The sequence below is a fragment of the Denticeps clupeoides genome, chromosome 19, assembly GCF_900700375.1.
Source record: "Denticeps clupeoides chromosome 19, fDenClu1.1, whole genome shotgun sequence".
In the NCBI taxonomy this organism is placed as follows: Eukaryota; Metazoa; Chordata; class Actinopteri; order Clupeiformes; family Denticipitidae; genus Denticeps; species Denticeps clupeoides.
In genome coordinates, this window is record NC_041725.1 from 19,564,544 (window position 1) to 19,584,917 (window position 20,374).

General features: G+C 50.4%; 2 protein-coding genes across 3 annotated transcripts in view; one reads left to right on the forward strand and one right to left on the reverse strand.

The window, feature by feature from the left end:
* Nucleotides 1–67: 67 nt before the first annotated feature.
* rnf125 (ring finger protein 125, E3 ubiquitin protein ligase) lies at nt 68–4,007 on the reverse strand. 2 transcript variants are annotated; one of them, XM_028961656.1, is made up of 9 exons: nt 3,954–4,007; nt 2,287–2,396; nt 1,724–1,853; nt 1,558–1,634; nt 1,124–1,354; nt 983–1,045; nt 523–625; nt 315–422; nt 68–188 (listed from the first exon to the last, which is right to left on the reverse strand). In XM_028961656.1, the coding sequence occupies exons 2-9, from the start codon at nt 2,367–2,369 to the stop codon at nt 108–110; spliced, it is 876 nt and encodes a 291-aa protein (XP_028817489.1). In that variant the 5' UTR covers nt 2,370–2,396; nt 3,954–4,007; the 3' UTR covers nt 68–107. The 2 variants fall into 2 exon arrangements, with proteins under 2 accessions (XP_028817489.1, XP_028817488.1); XM_028961655.1 differs by lacking the exon at nt 3,954–4,007 and having other exon boundaries at nt 2,287–2,480.
* The window catches only part of trappc8 (trafficking protein particle complex subunit 8), a 16,863-nt gene continuing 409 nt past the window's right edge, over nt 3,921–20,374 (forward strand). The window contains 28 exon segments of the mRNA XM_028961652.1: nt 3,921–4,343; nt 7,003–7,197; nt 9,044–9,133; nt 9,214–9,388; nt 9,460–9,613; nt 9,686–9,773; nt 10,716–10,978; nt 11,916–12,031; nt 12,130–12,280; nt 12,354–12,454; nt 12,647–12,752; nt 12,977–13,108; nt 13,185–13,409; nt 13,962–14,070; nt 14,163–14,357; nt 14,457–14,620; nt 14,752–14,826; nt 15,807–15,906; nt 15,996–16,150; nt 16,588–16,647; nt 16,649–17,016; nt 17,099–17,273; nt 17,357–17,453; nt 17,817–17,885; nt 17,977–18,026; nt 18,555–18,734; nt 18,816–18,917; nt 20,127–20,269. Coding sequence (XP_028817485.1) covers nt 4,187–4,343; nt 7,003–7,197; nt 9,044–9,133; nt 9,214–9,388; nt 9,460–9,613; nt 9,686–9,773; nt 10,716–10,978; nt 11,916–12,031; nt 12,130–12,280; nt 12,354–12,454; nt 12,647–12,752; nt 12,977–13,108; nt 13,185–13,409; nt 13,962–14,070; nt 14,163–14,357; nt 14,457–14,620; nt 14,752–14,826; nt 15,807–15,906; nt 15,996–16,150; nt 16,588–16,647; nt 16,649–17,016; nt 17,099–17,273; nt 17,357–17,453; nt 17,817–17,885; nt 17,977–18,026; nt 18,555–18,734; nt 18,816–18,917; nt 20,127–20,269 — 3,995 coding nt within the window. The 5' untranslated portion in view covers nt 3,921–4,186.

A 20,374-nucleotide genomic window follows, 5' to 3' on the forward strand; every position in this document is an offset into this window, starting at 1 on the left:
TGTGTGTGTATGTGTGTGTGTGTGTGTGGTTTGTGTCTGTGTATGTGGTGTGTGTGTGGGGGGGAGGGTTTGTGTATGTGTGTGTGTGTGTGTGTGTGTGTGTGATCTCAGGCTGGTTTCTGACTGAGCGTTTTATATGAATCCAGCAAAGCAGCCTGTTCATTCATGGCATCACTCTGGTTGATGTCCTGTCAATCACAAAAGGTTAAAGGTTAAATGTCTAGAGCTGGTTCTGAGCTTGCTTTCGTTGGTGTGTGTGTATGTGTGTGTGACAGAGAGATAGAGAAAGAGATAGAGAGGGGGGGGGGACTCACTGTAATGTCTTGGTGGTAGTAGTTGTGTCGGAGGTTCAGGTGGCCGATGAAGTTGCGGCTGTGGTAGTTCGGGTCTCCATGGGGCAGAGACACACAGATTGGACAGACCTAGACCAAAATGGAGAGTCCAGATCAACAGAACAACCACCATATGCGTGTGTGTGTGTGTGTGTGTGTGTGTGTGTGTGTGTATGCACACGTCACTCACCACACTTCTGTTGTCATGGTGATGGTTGTTGTTACAATGATCCAGCATATCCAGTTCATCCAAACCGCCCTCATTACAGTAGGGACAAGTGAACACCATCATCCTGTCAAAAAATGTACATTGAAGCTAGACAGACAGTTTAACACTTTACACAGTGCATAAGACAAGTGTTCAAAAAAACCCTGTTAAACAAACGAAGCCTCGATAAATCATTTCATGGGTGGTAGTAGCCTAGAAGGTAACACACTCGCCTATGAACCAGAAGACCCAGGTTCAAATCCCACTTACTTCCATTGTGTCCCTGAGCAGGACACTTAACCCTAAGTGGGGGACAGTCCAGGGGGGACTGTCTCACTGTAGACGTTTTTTTATCCGCTTTGTGTGGACGTGAATTATTGACACAATGTAACCTGTGACATTGTTGCCAATGGCGGTGACGGTGGCTGTTAACTTTACTCACTCGTTGAGGCGCCTGGGTCCATTGTGGTCCAGAAGTGCCCGCTCGTCCATCAGCTCCTGCATGCTGTGGCAGAAACATCACCACCAGTCCATCACCACGTGGCCAACCTCACTTCAGCGCACACATGGGTTATATACTCACTCGTCCTCTTCATCTTCATCCTCGCTGGAGTCAACGTCTGCCAGGAGCACAGAAGCCAGGCTCGGATGGAGGGGGGGCGCTGATGATTGAGGGCTGAAGAACACGGCTGGGATGGGTGTGGTCGACTGAGGAGGTGCTTGGTAAGGTCTGAAGATAGGAGGAGCCACAGAAGATGCCGGGCCAGGATTGGTCTGATCTGTTGAGTTTGAGGTCCTCAGCTGGTTGATCCGTCTAAATTACAGACATGCAGAGAGAAACTAAACTATTTAGATCAGATATTAGTCTCTACAGACTAGATTGGATCATTTTTTAATAATTTGACTCAGTTTTCAGTTCTGAAATCATTCATGACTGCTGAATCAATTAGACCTATTAGACTCACTGATTCAGATTCACTTATTTGGCTTTGTATTGACTCTGAAAGGGCTTCTAACCTTTGAATGCCGGCGGAGACGGGCTGGATTGTGGCTGTCAGGTCAGAGGAGGGCAGAATCCGAAACGCCCTGCTGGCCTGAAACGGACAGGACCAGAACTTGAGTGTAAGTTGTCGTTCGGTGTGCAAATATGTGTGTGTTTATTTGCATTTACTCCGACTCTCACCGCTTCCCTCGCTTGGCGTACACGGGACACTCTGGGCACGGGTATTATGTCTCGGGTGTCCACTGGTGTCCTGCAGATGGGACAGTGCATCCTCTCCTGCAGCGCCTGACGCAGACAGCTGGCACAGAACCTAGTGACACGGACGTGCACGTAAGCCGGTTACTTTTCTTTTTAAACAGGAAGTGCACAGCGTTACTGGAACTCAGCAGGTGAGTCATGTGATGTCTGAACAGTAAACTCTCCACCAGGTGAAGGTCAAATCTGGCCGAGAAACAACAAGCGGTCATGAGCAAACACAACACACACACACAGCAGCTGTGGCCTGAACTTTTTGAAGGTTTCATTTTCACTTTAGTGTTCAGCTGAGATGATCATAAATACACACACACACCGTCTGAACACAGTGAAAGCGTGGACTACACAAAACGGTGAAAGTGTAAGAGCGTTAAAATCGATCACAATTCAATTTATTCTTACGAATTCCTCCTGAATCGTTAAATCTGAAACTGCAACGCAGTCAGCGATGAGTTAAAGGTCCGGAGGACGGACGCAGTGTCACTCACACATGGCTGCAGGCCCTGGTACGTGACGGCTCTCGCAGTGGAGCCCTGCACACCGGACAGTCCTGGTCCTGGTCCTGGTCCATCGCGCGGCTGCTTTATTGCGCTTAAGCCTTTAATAGGTGAGAATGTGAAAATGAAAGCGTCTCACTAAAGGAAGTCCCCGCTGACACCCTGCCTGTCTTCTCCTGAAATTCCCTGTGGGTGGGTCTGAATGGTGCCACCCTCAAGCATGACTTTCAGGAAAGAAAAAAAATTGCTCGGCTTCCATTGCTCTTATTGCAACTTTTTATTAAGATTTTTAGATTAGATTAGATTAGATTCGACTTTATTGACATTACACATGTACAAGCACAGGGCGACGAAATGCAACTTTGCCTATTTATTACGTGAAAAGGGTCCTGATTCTGATTCTCTGGTTCAAGCGCAATAAACAGTGGACTTCTACAAACTCTGGGGAATTTTTAAACCTTACTGGTGCAGTTCGTGCAAGGATACCTATTACTTCATATTAACACTTTTTAGTCTTCTTTATTACATAAAATATTACAAAAATCTGGTCAGAGTAGCCTGATATTTATCACACACACACACACAGACAGACAGACAATAAATAAAGGGAAAGAAGGAAATTTTGGCTGCGTAACTTGTTTTCTCGCTGTACACATTCATTGTAATGTTGACCCTGCGTTAACATACATATGACAGGTAAAAGTGAATCTGAATCTACAAATATAAATGGCATATTACCACAGCATATTACTTCGCAGTTATGTGACTGGAACCTCACACATGCAACGTGCCCTGTCATGTTGTAAAATATTATGTCATGTATTCCTTCTCTCTATTTAAATGTATAATTTGTTATTCTGCACTCCCTGTCAGTCGTGTAGAGTACAGGCCAAAATACTGGACACCTTCTCATTCAACGTGTTTTCTTTATCTTCATGACCATTTACGTTGGTAGATTCTCACTGAAGGCATCAAAACTATGAATGAACACATGTGGAGTTCTGTACTTAACAAAAAGTGGCTCATCGAGAGAATGCCAAGAGTGTGTAAAGCAGTCATCAGAGCAACAAAACTAGAATATAAAACATGTTTTCACTTATTTCACCTTTTTTTGTAAAGTACATAACTCCATAGTTATAGTTCATTCATAGTTTTGATGCCTTCAGTGAGAATCTACCAAAGTAAATGGTCATGAAAATAAAGAAAACACGTTGAATCAGAAGGTGTGGCCTGTACTGTATGTATTTGAAAGTAACAGGGACAGTCCTCATGGGGACACTCAGGGTTCAGTGTCCTGCTCAGGGACCCGATGAGAGTGGTTGTGGTTTATAGGCGAGTGTGTTACTATCATGTATTTTTATCCATCATACACTGGTGAAATAAAATAACCAACGAAGTAATAAGATGATTAAACGGGTAAAGTCGAAATCGAGCGAGAGACGTCGACCAAATGACGTCACTGCTGCCTCGCGTCTGCTGCCGCCAGGCGGTTTTAAACTGAATTATACTTTGATATTATAATACAACACTAGTGTACATTTCAACCCCGCATTAGCACAAACAATTTAAAAAACCCTAGCTCTACTGTACAAATTCATATTGCGCTGTTGTGTGTGAACCTCGTGTGCATTTCATCTCGATTTTTTACACTTATTTACATTTTTTTCACGGTCGTCCGGAAACGGCGGATCTGGCAACACCGAGCCTCGCCGCCGGAGATCACATGACCGGCGCGGTGCACGCCGGGAAAGCAGCCGATCAGCAGGTAGCAGGACCGAACATGGCCGCCGCTGGCTGTCAGTCTTGAAGTCCGCTGCGGTCCCCCCGGCGCGTCAGATACGCGGAGCGACCCTCCTCCCCGCCGCCCGAAGAGCCGCGGAGCCCCGGCGCCATGGCGCAGCGCACGCAGTCGGTGCAGGAGTTCATCCAGGACGCGTTCGTCCCGATGGTCGCCGTCCTGTGCAGCGACGACGCGGAGAAAGTGACCCGCAAAAACAGCCTGAGCTTCCCGGAGCTGCTGCGGCCCTTCTGCCGACTCACGTCCGAAGGTACGCCCGTCTCACCCGCTGACATCCCCGCCGCGGCCCCTGGCGGGCCGCCGAGGCCCCTGACGGCCGACTCAAGGGCGGAGCGGCCGGCCGCGGGGCCACAGGCCGCTCCCCGCCGGGGCGGCGTAAACAGAGTGACCGGAAGTTCTTTCTGTCCTCTGTCACCGACCACCTGGAGGGCAGCAGTGACCGTGTCACCTCCGGGCCACACCCAGGTCGCCCTCGCAGCGAGTGCTGTGTCGTTCGCGAACGAATCTTTTAAAGGAGCCTACTGAGCCGAATCACTTTCTTAAGTGATTGATTCGTCTCTCAGCTCGGTTGAGCTGTCAGTCGGTGTTCCGACAGATCAGCGTACCTCGTCAGAATATCATGCCGGTAGAGCATCTACAAGCCCTGGGGTTGGACTGTGCCGCGTCGCCGACACCTGAGTGAACGAATCACTACGAATCATATTGCTCTGACAGATAAACAAACCTCAGTCGTTAGACTGGCAATAATGAGAGGAGAGCGAGACTCGCCAGCTCTAGCAGGAGTAAGATGGGTTCAAGATTCAGGTTTTAAACTAGTCACATGCGTTGTTATAGCAGTACAGCACGCAGTGAAATGCATCTGTGCATGGATGCTCCCCCATAGAGGGGCAGTGGTGGCCTAGCGGTTAAGGAAGCGACCCCGTAATCAGAAGGTTGCCGGTTCGAATCACGAGCGCCTGTCATGGCACCCGGGCGCCTGTCATGGCTGCCCACTGCTCACTCAGGGTGATGGTTAAATGCAGAGGACAAATTTCACTGTGTGCACCGTGTGCTGTGCTGCTGTGTATCACATGTGACAATCACTTCACTTTAAAGTGCACAGGTTGTGCAATGACCAGTGTAGCAGTAACAGATTGCACGGTAGTGATTAAATGAGCCGAATCAGTGAACATTCAGAATGCAGAACATTCAGAATCCGGTTTTGAGTGAGGATTTGAAGGTGCGAAAGTGAATTCATATTTCTGATCTTGGGTGATGGTGAATTACAGAGCCTGGGTGCAGGTCGGCTAAAAGCTGTGCTCCCCATAGAGGTAAGACGGCCAATAGGACACTCAGATGGACAGAAGAAAAAAAAGTGATCGTCACATGTGATACACAGCAGCACAGCCCACAGCTTCCTTAACCGCTAGACCACCACTGCCCCCATGATGATCGGAGGGTATGAGACATAACTGCTGCAAAACGGGAGTTATATGATGGACAGGCGGTGTTGTAGTAATGGTTGGACAGAATGGACAGAACAGTTATCAATATCAACACTGTCAGTTTTTAGATAATGTTTACTTAGTACCAATAAATCACGGTTTAATTAAAGATGAGTACAGATAGATGGTATAGAATCCGGAGGTGACATAGTAGTACCAGAGTAGTAGTTGTGTTTGGCGTGAATTATACAATCCTGGACCAGTAAAGTAGCAGACCATAGGACAGGACACTTAAAACATCATGGTTTTAAAAATGAGTTTAGTTTTTACAAAGGAACACAGCCACAACACTCAGTCCAGGAAGTCGGGTTCACTCCTGCCATTCGCTTAATGATTCGGTGAACAAATCGCTTGAACGAATCTTTTTAATGAAACGACTCTAACGATTCAGTGCATCTAAAGGAACTGCCGTGTTCATCACTACTCGCAGCCACCGTGTCATTAATTAATGTCCTCTCAGGTCTTTTATTCCACGGTGGCATCAATTATTGATCACCTGCCTACTGTCAGGCGTGACTCCGTCCCCTCAGCTTTCTCAGCTCCACCCTCATCCCGTTCATCAGCTGTGGCCATGCGTGGAAGTCCACCTCCATACCTGCTAGGCCACCACCACCCAGATCTTCTTGTCACTGCTCTGTGGACCACACCCACTGTTAAAATGCCAGGCTCATGTGGTTTCTAAAAGAAGTTCCTCTAATATCACATAAACCCTGAACATTTCGATTGAAAAACAAAGACGTCTGTTAGGGGACGGAAAAAAGACTCGGAATAAGCTCGTTGTGCGCGCACCCTTAAACAAATGCTCTGTTGACTCACTTTTGGGCCAACCTTCAGGCGCACGAAAGCTGAAGATGATGATGGAGGAGTTTCACCTTCAGTGACACGTCAGTGATACACCAATATCGGCTTCACCAGAAGAAAACAAAGTTTTCCATACCTAAATCCAATAGAAAACCCCAATCTATGGACTAGAGTCAAGATGTACCATGCTGATAGAATCCGGCCCAATAAGACTGAATGCTGTCATTAAAATGTAAAAAATGCATTATCTGCACTGTTTCTACTGATTTCGTACAGTAATTGCCGACGATGAGAGTCCGTCGTTTTATGTGATTTCGTTGTAAATGAACAGTCTGTATTTTCAGTATTTGCACCCTGACTCGGTCGTTGGCCTTAATTGGTTAATTGGTTTAGTGGCTCAATTCGGTTATGGACCCGGGCCTCGGTCTCGCTCAGGCGAAACAAGCGGTGACCACATAGTCCATAGAATTCAACTCGTGTGGACTTGGCTGGTCACGATACTGAAACTTCAAACTCTGTACCGATGCTATGTTTGGTATGACAGGGTGTGGACAAGCACAGGAACTTTTTACATATTTATATTAAATATGAAATGTCGTCTATTCACCTCGCTTATTGCTGCAGGACACCTCCGGGACCCCAACAATCAGCTGGTGCTGGTGAAGAACCTGCGCATCAGCGTGACCGGCGTCAACTTGCGCCCACCCCACCCTGCGGCGCTCCGCGCCAACCTGGCACACGTGGTGGCCCAGAGCCAGCCCCCCGACACGGGCAGCGCCAACGTCATCACGGCCGGAGAGTACGACCTCAACATCAGCGGTGAGACAACCTCTCTAGCAGCTCCACTTTCATTCTAGATAAAGTGGAAAAATCCAGCCTACTAATGTCCTGTGGACTCTTCTACTCTAATATTCTGCACCGTTTTGCCCTCAAGAACCTCTTTTTCACTTGAGATCTGTCACACATGGACTGATACTTGTTAAGATGTGGGCGGTTTTACTGTTCCTAAAATACTCCGGGATTGTCGTATCTTTTGGAAGATTGAGAGAGACTGTGGTTCCTCTGTCAGCCTGCAGGGGGCAGGAGACCATTGGTGTGTTTACTGGTCTCATTTTTTCTGTTTCTTGTCTCTTCCTGTTGGTGTCTGTTATGGATGTTCGGGTAAGAGCTCCGTTCACACACCTCCTTCACCACCGTGTGTGTCGTACTTGTCCCCAGAGACACTCAGATTTCCAGAAGTGTGTGTGTGTGTGTGTGTGTGTGTGTGTGTGCCATTATTGTCCTGAATTCTTGTTAGGAGTTTAACTTTCCAGGGTAAACAGCTGCTTATTTCTTCTGTCCTCGTGGAAAATGTCGATGTAAATTATGACAGATGGCGCATTCATGGGGCTAATGTTTAGTAACGAATAAATAATTTGAACAGCGTGACAGATTAAGGGTGAGAGAGTAGCATGTTGTTCAAATTAAATAATTGCCATTCGTCTCGTCTGCTGGTATTATTTAACCAAAAAGCAAACTTGGTTAGAAAATATAACTTGGCACATAGCATGATATTACAACCCGACCTTCTGCAGACACCTTGATCTGCACAGCGTTTCTCCGTAATAACTCTGCAATGTGAGAAAATGTGAATCTTGTAATTAGAACCTGTGACGTTGGAATCTCCCGTCTGGCTGCTGATTGGTTCTTTGTCCAGTGGGCGTTTCTGACTTAAAAACACAGTCCTGCAGTTTCCTCAAGTAATGGATGTGAGAGGTTGATGTGGATGTGGTTGAGAGAGTCAGACTGTGTGTGTGTGTGTGTGTGTGTGTGTGTGTGTGTGTGTGTGTGTGTGTGTGTGTGTGTGTGTGTGTTAATCCCGCTCCTGGCTCTTTCTCCCCAGATCGCTCGTTAAAAGCGAGTGTGCCCTGGTACTCCAGCTGGAGAAACACACTCACTGAGCTCAGCACCTCCAACCACTTTACAGGTACACACCACCACCGGCAGGTGTGCAAGAGTGTGTGAGTGGGTGTGCGCTGACTGGTGGTGTCCTCGTATGTCCCTTTTTCTTTATAGCTGATTAGTCGGGACTCTCCTTTCCTTGCAGCTCCTTCTCAAGTAGTGGGGTTTAGTGCTTCAACTGTGTGTGTGTGTGTGTGTGTGTGTGTGTGTGTGTAGGGAAAAGACTCCGCCCCGTCAGCCTGTACAACATTGTGTGTGATTCTGAGGATTTTGTCATCATTTCACTTTACTTCCTGTTTGTCTGTAGGTCACTTCCTGCTCCTGCTAATCTGTAGCGTAAACTTTCTGGGCCCTGCCCTCATTTGACCTTTGACCCTAGCCTGGCCCCATTTTGTGATGAGGTGGACCCTGGCGTTTAACTGCACAGCACAAGGGGTTTTCTTGGTCCCAACACCTCTGATGCTATACGAACTGTACCTACCTGTCTGCACCAATCATGTGGTGACCGTGGGGTCAAAGGTCACTTGGGGCTAGGTCCTTGGTGTGCAGGTGTGTGTGTGGGTGGGGTCTGGCTACTCTGGTTCATCCCTGCCTCCCCTTCCTATTATGCTTAAATTCACACATGCACACACCCTGCAGAGCTTCTTCTTTCCTCGTCCGGCCTTCTCCCGTCCCCAGTTGACCTGGAGCGCCGGCTGACGCTACTTCTTCCTTCTCCCCGCAGCTACCACCCCCTGGTTTGAGGCGTACAGGGAGAACTTCCTCCAGTCCATGCCCGCGTCTGAACACGAGTTCCTCAACCACTACCTGGCCTGTATCCTTTTTCCCCCGAAACCCGGCGGCCCGCGCCGCGCAGGCGCTCGCGTGTCCCCCTCCTTGACCGATCCTGCACAGGCATGCTGGTGGTGTCGTCCAGCGAGGCCGTCCCCATGGAGGAGTTCCTGAAGCTGTCGCAGGAGCAGCACAAGATCCAGCACAGCGGCGAATACGCACACCCCCGCTGGTTCATCCCAAACACGCTCAAATACTACGTCCTGCTGCACGACCTCAGCCAGGGAGACCAGCAGAGGTGTGTGTGTGTGTGTGTGTGTGAAACTCTGACTGAACACTGAGCTGAAGTCCATGTTTGGTGCTGATCAGGGCGGAGAGCGTGTACGAGGACATGAAGCAGCGCTACGGCTCCCAGGCGTGTTACCTGCTGAAGATCAACTCCAGACAGGGCGGGGCGGCGGCCGACGAGCAGATCCCAGACCCGTGGAGCCAGTACCTGAACAGGAGCAGCACGTTCACCCAGGTACGTTCACCCAGATGCCCTCAACTCCCAGCCACGGTAACAGTCTGTGATGAAGTGTGTGTGTGTGTGCAGGACGTGTACGACGGAGGCGTGTCTGCTGATCTGAACAGTATGGGGAATGACATCAACTCTGACATGGATGCCACCGACTCTACCAAAGGTGAACTTCATACGCCTTATTCCTTCGTCAATGTCACGTTCAGTGGTTCACCCATCAGAACGCCTGAATTAAAGTGCTGATAAGGACATGGCCGCTGTGCTACACCTGGGCGTGTCACGTATTGACAGGAGGAGGTTTAAATTGTCCCAAATGAGGAACTAGGGTGTGTGGTGTGGAGGCGTGAACCTTCACCGGTCTCACAACTTGATTTGATTACGATTATCGGTGCCTCGATCGCCGATGCAGTGCAATGCATCCTATACATTTTCTACATGACTTCACATGACGTTTTCAAACACGAGTTCAGGTCTCGTCCAGCCGTGTGGACGCTTTGATTTGCTATAATGTCCACAAACACCTGATGCCACAAACACCGGACGTCTGGTTCAGACATCCGTAGCGTCATTGCAGCAAACCTAAAGCTGATTTCAAACTGGGGCAGTGGTGGCCTAGGCAGCCCCGTGATCAGAAGGTTCACTGAGGTGCCACCGAGCAAAGCGCCGTCCCCAAACACTGCCCCCCGGGCGCCTGTCATGGCCGCCCACTTCTCACTCAGGGCGACTGTTAAATGCAGAGCACTTTCTGATGTAGATCTCCGGACACTCTTCCTCCATTCCCACGTTTGTGTGTGTGTGTGTGTGTGTGTCTGTGTGTGTTCAACTTTGACCATGGTACGTGCACAAGGCCGCAGAGTGGCGTGCTGGGCAGCATCAAACTTCAAAACCCGGAGCGGCGCTGTGCCCTGTAGATCAGGCCGCACAGTCACTTCCGGCACTACTTTTTAACCAGAATTATTATTTTTTTTTTTTTACTGGCACCAGAAAATCACCAGGCATCGTCATCATGATGTAATCGATTATGTTCTGCACCGTATCCATGCCGAATCGTCCACTTCTGCGCCGCGACGCATCCATAATGAGCTTGTTGTCGCTGCGTCAGCAGATACGGTCTCCAACAACCTGGCCGACCACCCGCTGCAGCTGGACCAGGCGGCCGAACCCACCTTCCCCGGCGACGCCGGCGAGCCTGCGGGCAACGCCGAGGTGGAGCGGCTGCAGAAGGGTGGCGCCAGCACGCTCAACACCCTGCATGGGGCGTGGCTCACGCTGAACGACCACGACCGGATACGGCAGTTTGTTCAGGAGTTCACCTTCAGAGGGCTTCTGCCGCACATCGAGAAGAACATACGGCAGCTGAATGACCAGGTACAAACACACACTCTCTCACACACACATACACATACACATACACACTCTCTCACACACACACACACACATACACATACACACTCTCTCACACACATACACACATACACATACACACTCTCTCACACACACATACACATACACACTCGCTCACACACACATACACATACACACTCGCTCACACACACATACACATACACACTCGCTCACACACACATACATACACACTCTCTCACACACACATACACACTCGCTCACACACACACACACTCGCTCACACACACACTCGCTCACACACACACTCGCTCACACACACACACATACACATACACACTCTCACACATACACATACACACTCGCACACACACACATACACATACACACTCGCTCACACACACATACACATACACACTCGCTCACACACACATACACATACACACTCGCTCACACACACATACACATACACACTCGCTCACACACACATACACATACACACTCGCTCACACACACATACATACACACTCGCTCACACACACATACACACTCGCTCACACACACTCTCTCACACACACACACACATACACATACACACTCTCACACACATACACACTCGCTCACACACACACACACACATACACATACACACTCTCTCACACACATACACATACACACTCGCTCACACACACAGCATATGGGGTGGATTCCCTTTTCATGGACGTCTCCTGTGTGGTAGTAGCCAAGCGGGTAACACATTCGCCTACGAACCAGAAGACCCAGGTTCGAACCCCACTTACTACCATCGTGTCCCTGAGCAGGACACTTAACCCTGAGTGTCTCCAGGGGGGGACTGTCCCTGTAACTACTGATTGTAAGTCGCTCTGGATAAGGGCGTCTGGTAAACGCTGTAAATGTAAATGTCTCCTCTGTGTTCCCCCAGCTGCTCTCCAGGAAGGGTCTGAGCAGGTCGCTCTTCTCTGCCACCAAGAAGTGGTTTGGTGGAGGGAAAGTTCCGGAGAAAAGCATCAACGAACTGAAAAACACTGCTGGACTTCTGTGAGCCCAACACACGCACACAGTTACAGTGTGACCACGGTGTAACTGGTCACATGACTATCACATGAGTCCTGACCTTTAACCTTGTGACGTTGCAGCTACCCTCCTGAGGCGCCCGAGCTGCAGATCCGCAAGATGGCCGACCTGTGCTTCCTGGTGCAGCACTACGAGTTGGCGTACAGCTGCTACCACACGGCCAAGAAGGACTTCCTCAGTGACCAGGCCATGATGTACGCCGCGGGGTCGCTGGTGAGACTCGCCCGGAACCTGACCTCTGACCTCCTCTCTCTATCGCTCCGACACCCTCTCGCTCTCTCGGCAGGAAATGGCCGCGGTTTCGGCCTTTCTGCAGACTGCCGCTCCCAGGCCGTATCCGGCACACTACATGGACACGGCGATACAGACGTACAGGGACGTCTGCAGGTACGAACGCGGAGCCCCGACGCAGAAGAGAAGAGCGGTTATTTATTTTAACAAAGGAAAAAAAAAAAAGGTAGAGGCTCGTTCTTCATTTCATGGTTATTTTTATACATAAAATAACCATGAAATGAAGAACGAGCCTCTATCTCCGGAATACGCAACAGAAACCAGCAGAAATTGCCGTTTTCCCACCAGGAACATGCTGCTGGCCGAACGCTGCGCTCTGCTCAGCTCCGAGGTCCTGAAGAGCCAGGCCAAGTACTCGGAGGCGGCGACGCTGCTGATCAAGATGACCAGCGAGGTGAGCTGGCGCCGGCCTTCGCGGCCGCCGCGTCGCTGCGCGGTTAGCGGTGTTGGCCGCCTTGTCGATTGGAACGAATATTCCGTACCGGTCTGGATCCGGTCCGAACTGCGGTTTTAGGTCCTTGGAGCCCCGCGGCGTCGGTAATTACGTCACTGCTGATTTACCGTTAACCACGCCCCCTCCGTGTGTGTGTGTGTGTGTGTGTGTGTGTGTGGACTCAGGACTCGGACTTGCGTAGCGCCCTCCTGCTGGAGCAGGCCGCCCACTGCTTCATCAACATGCGGAACCCGATGGTGAGGAAGTTCGCGTTCCACATGATCCTGTCGGGACACCGGTACAGCAAAGCCGGACAGGTAAGTGCGTGAACTTGTCCTTGTCCTCGTCCTTGTGTCCCCGCGAAGCCGCTCCTGACCGCGCGTGTGTGCGCAGAGGCAGCACGCGCTGCGCTGCTACTGCCAGGCACTGCAGGTGTACCGCGGGAAGGGCTGGTCCCTGGCGGAGGACCACATCAACTTCACCATCGGCCGCCAGTCCTTCACCCTGCGCCAGCCCGGCAGCGCCGCCGCCGCCTTCCGCCACATCCTCGTCAACGACAGCCAGCAGAGTCCCGTCCAGCAAGCCGCCTTCCTCAGGGAGTACCTCTACGTCTACAAGGTACACGCACGCCCTGCTACACGACTACCAAAGAAGTACGGCGCGGAGGGGCTAACACACCACTTACTACCATCGTGTCCCTGAGCAGGACACTTAACCCTGAGTGTCTCCAGGGGGGACTGTCCCTGTAACTACTGGTTGTAAGGCGCTCTGGATAAATGCTGTAAATGTAGATGTAAATATCATATGAGATTGTGAACGATTTGGACACTTTGGACTGGTTGTGTGTATTGACAAAGACCGCATGATACAATATTGTGGAATATTGTCTTTTAAAGAGTATTCGGAACTCAGAACTTTAATTTTGGACTAAATTTATATACAAACATTTTGATATTTTACGTCCCTGTATTGATACAATATCACAACGTTATAAGCCATATATATATCCATTCAGGGCTTTGTAGTCCCCTCCCTTTCCTTTGTAACTGTTACGTGACATTTTTTTGGCCGTATTGCCCGCCTTCAGTAGGAAGCGGCTCGGTGTCCACTAGACGCACACCGCGTCTACGGGCACGGACTCACCCCGCGACCGTTCTCTCTGTGGGTCAGTCCTCAGGGGAGTCTGGGTCCGAGAGCGTGTTGCCCCAGCTGCCCCTGCCCTACCTCAATAGCGCCCGGATGCGCGTGTTCTTCGGCCACGAACGGAGACCAGCAGAAGGTGGGCGCCCCCTACTGACCCCTACATGGTCTGGATTTAGGCTTTCGTTAAATCTAAATAAAATAAGGGTGTCTGTGTGTGTGTGTGAGTAGGTGAAAAACAGGCCGCAACCCACGTGACCCTGGACCAAGAGTGTGACGCCGACCTCTCTCGCCTCTGGGTCCGGCTGGAGGAGCAGGTGGTGGCCTTGGTGAACAGGGGCGTGGTCCCAACCTCGTTCCAGCCCACCCAGGCCTGCTTGAGTCACACGACTGACAACCTGCGATTCCCGCTCGCCGTCGTCGAGGGTAACGATCGCCTCTTTTCGTAACTTTGGCGCCCCCGCCCGAGGCTGCGGTACAGAACTCCTCTCTCTCTCTCTCTCTCGCTCGCCGCGTGTCTCCCAGAGCCAATCACCGTGGAGCTGTCGCTCCGCAACCCCCTGAAGGTGCCGCTGCTTCTCACCCACATGTCCCTGCTGTGGAAATTCACAGCCAAGGATTTCAGCCAATCACAGAGCCCGGTGGCCGGCGAGTCGGTCAGCAATGAGAAAGAGGCTCTCGATCCGAAGGTACACACACGTCCACACTCATGTATGTGGACACACTCCTGTAGTCTATAAAGCACACGGCACCTTTCACGTCGTCATCGCGTGTGTGTGTGTGATTAAGTTTTTGTCGTGTGTGTGTTCCTCCCGTCCAGGTTGTGCCCAAAAATGACATCATTGCAACTGAAGTCATTCCACAGTTCTTCATGAGTCCAGAGGAGACCAAAGTGGTGCGTCTGTTGGAAATGTTACATTTTGTTCGGATTCGTTGTAGACGGTAGCTGTTACGAGACGTGGAAACTTTCACTGGTCTCGCGACTCGATTACGATTATCAGTGCCTCGATTATCGATTCATCCCGTCTATCTTTCTACAGAACTTCGCATGCTGTTTTTTAATTCGTCAGTTACGGACCTCGTTTACACAGACGTCTGAACCCGGCGCTGTTCTGTCCCTCCTGCCGTCAGGTGTCCACACGGCCGTTTAGCACCGTCGTTCCGTCGGCTGCGTGTCCAAATAAACGCTGCATGCAACGTTTTCTTGCCATCAATTTCTGCTGATATCCTAATGAGTATTAAACATTGTCAAGCGAACACCAGTTGAACGCAGCTGTTGGGTGCCTAGCGGTTAAGGAAGCGGCCCCGTAATCAGAAGGTTACCGGTTCGAATCCCGACCCGCCAAGGTGCCACTGAGGTGCCACTGAGCAAAGCACCGTCCCCACACACTGCTCCCCGGGCGCCTGTCATGGTGCCCACTGCTCACTCAGGGTGATGGTTAAATGCAGAGGACACATTTCACTGTGTGCACAGTGTGCTGTGCTGCTGTATATCACAAGTGACAATCACTTTCACTTAAATTTCATTTATGCCGCTCATTTCAAACGACTGTGTGGACGAGGCCGAACTCCTACCCAGAACAGGGCTGCTGCTTCCGGCACTACTTTCTAACCAGAAAACCACCAAGAAACGTCATTATTACGTTACACATAATCGTCCACGTCTGTATCGCAATGCATCGATAATGAGATTCATTCCAACGCCCCACCCCGTTTTAAATCACCTCAGACAGCTTCCCTGCACATTATTCCGTGGGGAATGGGCTACTTGTGGTATTAAACGGGGTTAAACGTGGGGACGCCAGAACGTGGTCCACAGGGGACCGTTGCTAAGTAGAGCCTGAGTAGCTCATTATAGGTTTGGTCCCCACTCAGGCTCGGCTGAAGCTGTTGCCCCATCAGACAGGCGAGCTGCGCGTCCTCGGGGTCGTTTACAACCTGGGCACAGCGGACATGACTAATGGATCAGCAGAAGGTACCACACACACACACACACACACACACACACACAAGCAGAGACACATACACTTCCACACATGGACTTTTCTCTGTGTGTGTGTGTAGGGCTCCAGGCTGCTGATCTGTGGGTGAGAGGTCGTCAGGATGTGGAGCTTCAGGGAGCTCGACTCAACCAGACTAAAGAGGACAAAACCAGCGTGAAATATGGTCCAGACCACCGGCTTGACCCCATCATAACACCACCCATGCCACTGCTTGAGGTTGGTTGACCTCGGCATATCTAGTTGTCCCCTTGTCCATCCTAAGAACTCAGCAGATGGAGCCAGTTCAGGTCGGGAACCAATGATTTTTATGAGTGACAAACCAGAAGGTGGCGCTTTAACCACCTCAGCAAAAAGTCTTTTTATGGACAAATAAAAACTCACCACAAAGTCTTCGTATACTTTTGGGTCTGTGGATTTGGCTTAATTAAAGGTTTTGCCCTTTATGAGCAAAAATTGCATACTAATTTGTAGGTTTTAGTCAACATTTTATCACACTTATACATGTGTGGGGACAGGGACCGTCCCCTTGGAGACAGGGTTAAGTGTCTTGCTCAGGGACACGATGATACTAAGTGGGGTTTGAACCTGGGACTTATAAAATATCGACAAATATGCAGAAAACGGGTCTGAATGTGCAAATTTGTGTGTGTCAGGTGTTCTTCCTGCGCTTCCCTACGGCGCTGCTGTGCAGCGAGCTGCGGAAGGCGTGGGTGGGAGTTTGTAAACGTGAGCGCCGTGCCGTTGTCCGGGTTACGCGTCGTCTCCACCCACCCGAATTTCTTCACCCTCGGCGGGTCAGGCTCCGCCCACACGCCCCTCTCCCCCTCCTCCTCCGAGCACTGTTCCGCCTACAAGACCGTGGCCGCCCCGCCCTCCACCGTTGCCAAGGTGACGCGGGTTTCGGAGGCGGAGTTCAGAGCGGATGTGGCCGGCGTGATGGAAGTGCCGTTGCCGGGCGGAGTCCTCGGGCCCGGGGAGGCACTTCAGCTGCCCATGTGGCTCAGGGGGCCGGACTCTGAGGGCGTGCACGAGATCCACTTCCTGTTCTATTACGAGCATGCACAGAAAAACGGCAAACTCAGGTAAACGCGGCGTGCCGCTTTGACCTTCGACCTCCCGTTTTAATAGGAGTAGGAGGACCGGTTCTGAAATTCTGTCTCTCAGTCACAGGGTTCTACGGCACACGGCGGTGATTTGTGCGAGTCGTTCTCTGTGCGTGCGCGCCACCGCCTGCTGCAGCAACACCGTCCACGTGTCCCCCACACGGCGCCAAACCAGCAGGCCAGACGAGCAGAGCGGCAGCATGCTGCTGTTCGTGGACGTGGAGAACATCAACACCGTAAGGCAAACGCCGTAACTCGGTTCCTCACCGCGGACCGGGAGATATCGTACGCCTTTCAAATGTGTGTGTCTCTTCACCAGAACGAGGCAGGTGTACGAGAGTTCCACATCGTCCAGGTGTCCAGCAGTAGTCGCATTTGGAGACTTCACACGTGCATTAACCCCACCGGAGACAAAGGTGTGTGTGTGTGTGTGTGTGTGTGTGTAGGAGCGTGCCTTCTCTTTCTGATGTCGTCTCTGCATCATCCATTTAGCTGCAGTTTCTATAGAAACAGCCGTCCTCTCTGTCTGGAAGGTGTGTGTGTGTGTGTGTGTGTGTGTGCGCGTGCAGTTTTTGCCCGCTGCATTTAACTTCTGAATGGAAACTCGGTCACTTTGAGATTTGCTGAGTCATTGCAGATGAACCAATATTCTGATTTGGAGAGTGTGTGTGTGTGTGTGTGTGAGACCCGTGTCCAGTCCCTGCCTCCTTCTGGCTCTTGTATTTGATTCCTCTTTTTTTTTTTTTTTTTTTTTTTTTTTTTTTTTTTTTGCCTGGTAGACTCTAAGTTGGCGAACAGAGAGAGGGGGAAGTTGTGTTTCAGAGTGAGCAGGAGCAGATCTCAAGATGGTACGACACACACACACACACACACACACACACACACACAGAGAGAAGCGTTGTTGATAATTCCAGTCTCTCTGATCATGCGGATCCTCAGATGCTGATGAGAAGCTGGTCTTTGCCGACCTGAATCTTGGGAATGAGCAGGTATTAATGTACATATCCTACACACACACACACACACACACACACACACACACACACACACACACACAAACAAAAAGTTATGGAATTTGAAAAGAGAGTTTTCCGGGCCTTAAAGTTTTGAAATAGGAAATTAGTGAATAAAGTTCTGCAAAAGTAATTGAAATCTGATTGACACATGAATCTGTAATGAAGTACATAGTTCCCATAAGACGGGGCGAGAAACTACGACGTTTAAAACTAGCGATACTCTATAGCATCTTTACTAGCTTTACGTAGTGAACAATGTCATGGAAATTTGACTCTTTGTGTTTTTTCTGTTTATTTTGTTTTAACATTTGCTTAGAATTTTCAGAGAACGAATGGTCATGAAAATTTGTCAAAGTAATTGTCATGGAAATTCTTTTGAAAAAATGTTTAAGAACGTTGCACACGTTATAACCAATATTAGTTTGTAAACTTTTAAATTGCTCCTCGGGGACCAGTAAAGTTGAATAAACGAACAAGTTTATTCCTCTTTTTCCCACCCAGATCGTGAGCTCGTCCACTCCCTGTGCAGATTTCTTCTTCCGTCGAGGCCCCGCCCCTGTTCAGGCGAAGCTGGGCGTAACTCTGGGACAGGAAGTTGCCCCGGTGGGCGGGGCTGACAGCAGCTTGGGCATCATTAGGAAGTGCAGCGAAATAGAGCTGGACATCATTGTCCTCTGGAAGGTACCAGAAGAGTGAGTGTGTGTGTGTGTGTGTGTGTGTAATGTGAGGTGTGTTGTTTTTTTTAATACTGCGTGTGTTTAGGCGTACATGGTGGAGGACAATAAACAGCTCATCCTGGAGGGGCAGCTTCACGTGGCACTGCAGAGAATTGGCAAAGAAGCCTGTTCATTCACACAGAGAGAGGTACACACACACACACACACTGCCACCCATTCACCTGTTTAGGAGTTTCTTTTTTAAAGGAAATCGCTCGAAATCCATTCCCTCAACTACACGAGCAACAGACGTACATCTGAAGCCCTAAAATAGACGCCGGAAACTCGGACGTCTCCCCCTCGCTGTCCCCCGCCGCTGCTTTCGCCTTATTGGTCGCGTGAGCAGCACGCGGTTGCATGGCAACGCTGTCCGTGCGCACTCATTCACAGAGGCGGGGGGGCGGCCGAGCGCACGTGAGCTGAGTGCTTATGGGTAATTCGCGGAGCTCCTCCGAGCTTTTTATAGACGCGGCCTGGCCGCCGACACCTTTACTCACCGCACGCGCGGGCACGACTGGCACCGGCACGCCGGCGCCGCTTCAGACGAGACCAGCTGCACAGCTGCTTAATTCGCCACCCAGTTCCTCTGTGATTTCACGTCAAATCATTGCTGCTTTTATTTAGAGTCTGATTTCACCGCGTAGACGTTTTTACCTGCTCGTCCCAACCTGCGCCTGGTCGAGAAGGACGAGGGAACGGGACGTGGGCGGGGCTTCTACTCAGATTTCCAGTTATGTGAAGTGTGGTCTGACTGCGGAGGAGCTTCCGATTCGCTGTGAATGAAGCGACACCGTGCGCCGCGGGTCCGCCGCTCGCGGCAGAATGTTGAGGGTGGAGCTTTTGAAGTGCGAAGTGAGTGCCAGACGTACGAGTCCTCGGGTTTCCGCTGCTCCTCCTTTAATAGTTACGCAGCGTTACTGCTGCTACTGCAGACACACGTAGTTTAGGCCACGAAGACTCAACTCAGCATAAATGTCCTAGAAAGCGATAAAGTGAAGTGATTGTCACGTGTGATACACACAGTGAAATTTGTCCTCTGCATTTAACCATCACCCTGAGTGAGCAGTGTGTGGGGACGGTGCTTTGCTCAGTGGCACCACGGCGGATCGGGATTAGAACCAGCAACCTTCTGATTATGGGGCCGCTTCCTTAACCGCTAGGCCACAGATCTGAGGGCACTGTGCCTCATATAGGGTCCTAAAGTTGAGCTAAAGTTCGTTTATCTCAGTTCATTACAGGTACGATTATTGGATATATTTAATTGTGTGCTTCTGTTGCCTCCACACATCATAACAAATCAGCCTGTCGGTGGATAATAGACGTGTGTGTGTGTGTGTGTGTGTATGCTTGGACCCAGGAGAACCAGGAGATGGTCCTGTTGAAGTTTAAGCCGGAACCTCCTCCCCCCCTGGCCCGACCCTCCCTGGAGCAGCTGTCTCACCTCATTAAGACCTGCCTACAGTACCCCGAAACCTACCAGCATCAGTTCCTACAGAAGAGGTACACACACACACACACACACACACACACACACACACACACACACACACACACACACATACAGGTGTGTTTGTGGGGACCGAATGTCAGGTCTTCTTTCTCTTC